Genomic DNA, 4047 nt, shown 5'->3' on the forward strand with positions numbered 1-4047 from the left:
CCACGGCTTTTGGGTTCCCAGCCTCCTCCCTTCCCAGTATGGAGGTGGGGCGAGGTGTGTTTATTTACTTTGGTTCCAGCATGAGTCACTGCCCAAAACACACTGCCCTCCATGTGTCCCCTGGCCCTGAATGGGAGGACAAATGCCCCCATCTCCCAGGGAAGCAGGGACACCACTACGCAGATCTTTGTGTCTCTCTGTCTCTTTCTCCATACATCTTCCCGTCTCCCTCCCATCTCTCCATGTCCCTGCATCCCCTCCGGTGTCTGTGCCCCATCCCTTCCCCATTTCTCTGTCCCTCTCCTGTGGTCTCTGCACACTGCCCCAGCTGTGCCCCCCTCTGTCCTCTCTCCGTCTCCACCTCTGCCCACTCCTGTTTCTGTCTCCACCTGTCTCATTCCTAGACACCCCATCCGTCCACAGGACTTCCTGGGTCCTGGGGGGTGAGGCAGGAGGGGAAGTGAGGGGTGGGGAAGGGAGAGGGAGGGCGGGAAATCCCGGTGGGGGCAAGAGGGTCAGCCAGACCGGCTTGGCTCCCTGGGCACTTCTGTCACAGCCCCGCCCAGGTAGTGTGGCCCGCCCATATAAGTGGCTCCTGGAGTGAGACTGAGAACTCAGTGCCTGTGTCACCCACACCCGTGTCTCCGTCACTGCCACCGCGGTCCTGCAGGTAGGAGCACCCCTGCAGCAGCCTTCCTCTCTGAGGTCGGGTACCTCTGCCCTGTCTCCCTTCGTATCTCCAGCTGTCTGTCTCTTTGGACATCTGTCTTTCTCAATGCCCCTGGGCACCTCCTGAAGCTGAATAGTGCTGAGTTGACTTTGGAAGTCCTGAGCCCCGGCATCCCTTCTACTAACCCCCTTGGTCTAGGTCATCAGATGTGTGGCATTTCTCTTCACCTCTCTGAGCCTCGGTGTTCCATCTGTGAAATGGGCTCGCAGAGGAGTCAAAGTGCTGGGCACATATGGGCATCACTAGTGGCATCTCTATGGGCACCTGGTTCTGATCTCTTTCTCTCCTCGTCTCTGACTCCACCTGTCTCTGTCTCTTGGTCTCTCCCTCCAGCTCTGCCTCGGGCATGAGGCGGGTCCTCTGGGGTCTGTCGGGCAGCTGTAAAGAGACGGGCGAGTTTCTCGCCCCCGTCCTATCCATCCCCTCCCTATCCCATGTCTCTCCTCGCCGGCAGGCTGACTGGGCCTCTTTCTCCCCAGCTCCTCTCCCCCTGAGAGCCCAGACCCCAGTGCCCCAGTCCCCGGCCCTCCCCTCCCAGTATCCAGCATCCCTTGGACATACTGCACCGCTGTCGCCGCAGCCACCTCCGCCGTCCCCAACACCACCTCCTCAGGGCCAGCAAGATGCAGTTTGAGATGCACGACAACGTGAAAGGCAAAGGTGGGATGGCCGGATGGACCAGCAACCCTCTGAGTACCCGGAACCCGGCCGCCTCCCTCCCCTGGGCACCCTGGCTTCGAAGACGGATGGCGCCGGCTTCCACCCCAGAGGCCCCAGAAATGCTGGCACCCAGCACCCCAGGCCCAGACGTGGAGGAGGAGGTGGCATGCCCAGGCCGCACTCAGATGTGGCGCCCGCCCTTCCTCAGATGCGCAGCAGACCCCACCCTCAGCTCCACCAGCTGCGCAGGAGGCAGCGGCAACAGGGACAGGCTGGGGTGTCAACGCCCAGATGTGGCAGAAGGGAAGGGGGAGGTGCAGTAGTGTCCCCTCAATGGGCGGCCTGGTGGCCCTGCCCAGACTGCCCGGCAGAGGGAAGGGTGGCAGGGGCGACGCCAGACTGCCGGCTGACCTCGCCCCCACCTCCGCAGCCATGTCCTACCCAGTGACCAGTCAGCCCCAGTGTGCCACCAGCAGCTGCTACCAGACCCAGATCAGTGACTGGCACACGGGTCTCACGGACTGCTGCAACGACATGCCCGTCTGTGAGTGTCCGCCCACCGCGGGGACGGCCAGGGGAGGGATGCTCACTTCCTACCCCCTAGGACGCCATGAACCCCACTCCCGCCTCCCTTCCTTGGACTCTCAATTCCCACCCTCCAACCCTCACCCCCAGTCCTCGGACCCCCAGCAGTCCCTAGGACCCTGACCTCAACACCATACCTCCCACGCTCCGCCTCCCCTTGCACCCTAACTCTCCTCCTTGTGACCCCCCTTCTCCCCCTTCAAACCCTACCTTCCGACCGCTAAACCGCCCTCTCCTCGGACCCCTCATTCCGTCTGGGACTTCTTTCTTCTTCACTTTCTCCGACACTCAGTCCCCTCTGGGACCCTCGGTCAGCCGCGCCCCTCCTGGGGTGGGGGCGGGGAGCCGGCGGGAGGCGCCCGCCCGCCCCGCTCCTGACGGCCCTGCGCTCCGCCCAGGTCTGTGCGGCACCTTCGCTCCTCTGTGCCTCGCCTGTCGCATCGCCGACGACTTCGGCGAGTGCTGCTGCACGCCCTACCTGCCCGGAGGCCTGCACTCGCTCCGCACCGGCATGCGCGAGCGCTACCGCATCCAGGTGCGCGCCGGCGGGACCCGGGAGCTGGGGGGCCGGGGCTGGCCTCCTGGGCCCCAAAGCAGCGCTGCTGACCTCTGTCTCCCCCCACCGTCTAGGGCTCCATCGGGCACGACTGGGCGGCCCTCACCTTTTGTCTGCCCTGCGCCCTCTGCCAGATGGCGCGGGAACTGAAGATCCGAGAGTAAGCACGTTCTCCGCCTTCCCCTCCGTCCCCACCGTCCCGCCTGGCCTCCTCGGGCCCCTCCCGGGAGGGCCTGCCCCACCGCCCCTGTCCCGCAGACACAGATACTCCCATAATAAAAACCCGAAAACCAACTCCGCCTCCATCCTTTTTGGCCCAGGGAAGGAATCTGGGTGGAGAGAGAGGTTTGGTGAGGGAGGTGGGGACACTCCAAAGACGCCTAGGTGTGGACCCAGGAGTCCCTGCGTCAGACTTTTGACCCACGCCGGCTGTGTAGGACTTTGGCAAGTCATCCCTGTCGAAGCCCGGCCGTCCTCACCTGACAAAGTAAAACCACCGAACCGTAACTGCAGACTCCCTAGCTGAAGCTCTGCCTGCATCCCGAACAGAAGCAAAACAGAAAGGCAGTCTTGGCAGAACAGTCTAGGTTCAAAGAAATGAGCCCCAGCTCATTCAATACCTGTGGATGTGGCCAGGTGTGGTGCCTCACGACTGGAATCCCGGCACTTTGGGAGGCCTAGGTGGGAGGATCATTTGAGGCCAGGAGTTCAAGACCAGCCTGGGCAACATAGTGAGACCCCCCCCCCATCTCTACAAAAAAAAATTTTTTTTAATTAGCCAGGTGTAGTGGGATGGGCCTGTGGTCCCAGCTACTCAGGAGGCTGAGGCAAGAGGATCACTTGAGCCCAGGAGTTCCAGGTTACAGTGAGCTATGATGGCGCCACTGCACTCCAGCCTGGGCAACACAGCAAGACCCTGTCTCAAAAAAAAAAAAAAAACTATGGATTTTGGCTTGCACACACTTCTAACAGGTGTGGGAGACTATTATCTCCAAAGCAGAGAACTGCCAAGCTGAAGGCTCCGCTGCAGAAAGGAATCTTTAAGGATTATCCGGTTCAACCAGCCTTCTTTACTGCAAAAGCAACTAGCAGATCAGAAAATGTTTAGGTCTCAAAATTGGACGGACCTGGGATCTAATCTGGACTCTTGCCACTTATTAGCTGTGTTATGCTGACGACTTCATAGCCCTTTCTGAACCTGTTTCCCCTGTGAGGACACAATCCCTAATGTGTCAAATGGCTACTGTGGGAACAAGAGATGCGACAGAAGGAAAGGCTGAAGCGTGAACTCAGTAAGTCACTGATAATGTCACTGTTATACGATATATAATAAATATTCTAATATTAACACATTATTACTATTATTTGCTGTTCTTCCCCCCCATCTGTGTATCCAACCATCAAGTGACATCTTCACGCGGGATATCTAAGAACCATCTCAGACTGGACACGTCCAAAATCTAAATGCTGATCCCCACTCTCCTAAACCTACTCCTTCTCCCACAGTCTTCCCCGC

At 59.6% G+C, this 4047-nt stretch overlaps 1 protein-coding gene across 2 annotated transcripts; it reads left to right on the forward strand.

Annotated features, from left to right (window-relative positions):
- The first annotated feature begins 620 nt into the window (after positions 1–620).
- On the forward strand, positions 621–2825 carry CNFN (cornifelin). Of its 2 annotated transcripts, XM_012644312.1 has the most exons (5): positions 621–670; positions 1311–1390; positions 1821–1934; positions 2374–2510; positions 2606–2825. In XM_012644312.1, exons 2-5 carry the CDS (start codon positions 1354–1356, stop codon positions 2693–2695), a joined length of 378 nt encoding a protein of 125 aa, XP_012499766.1. In that variant the 5' UTR covers positions 621–670; positions 1311–1353; the 3' UTR covers positions 2696–2825. The 2 variants fall into 2 exon arrangements, with proteins under 2 accessions (XP_012499766.1, XP_012499767.1); XM_012644313.1 differs by lacking the exon at positions 1311–1390 and having other exon boundaries at positions 623–670.
- Positions 2826–4047: the final 1222 nt, after the last annotated feature.

Source organism: Propithecus coquereli, unplaced genomic scaffold (assembly GCF_000956105.1).
Source record: "Propithecus coquereli isolate 6110/MARCELLA unplaced genomic scaffold, Pcoq_1.0 Scaffold20919, whole genome shotgun sequence".
Lineage (NCBI taxonomy): Eukaryota > Metazoa > Chordata > Mammalia > Primates > Indriidae > Propithecus > Propithecus coquereli.

Coding starts and splice junctions, on each gene's coding strand:
- CNFN (XM_012644312.1), top strand. CDS start 1,354: ATGCAGTTTGAGATGCACGACAACGTGAAAGGCAAAG. Junction 1,935..2,373: donor CTGCAACGACATGCCCGTCT/GTGAGTGTCCGC, acceptor CGCTCCGCCCAG/GTCTGTGCGGCACCTTCGCT. Junction 2,511..2,605: donor GCGAGCGCTACCGCATCCAG/GTGCGCGCCGGC, acceptor CCCACCGTCTAG/GGCTCCATCGGGCACGACTG.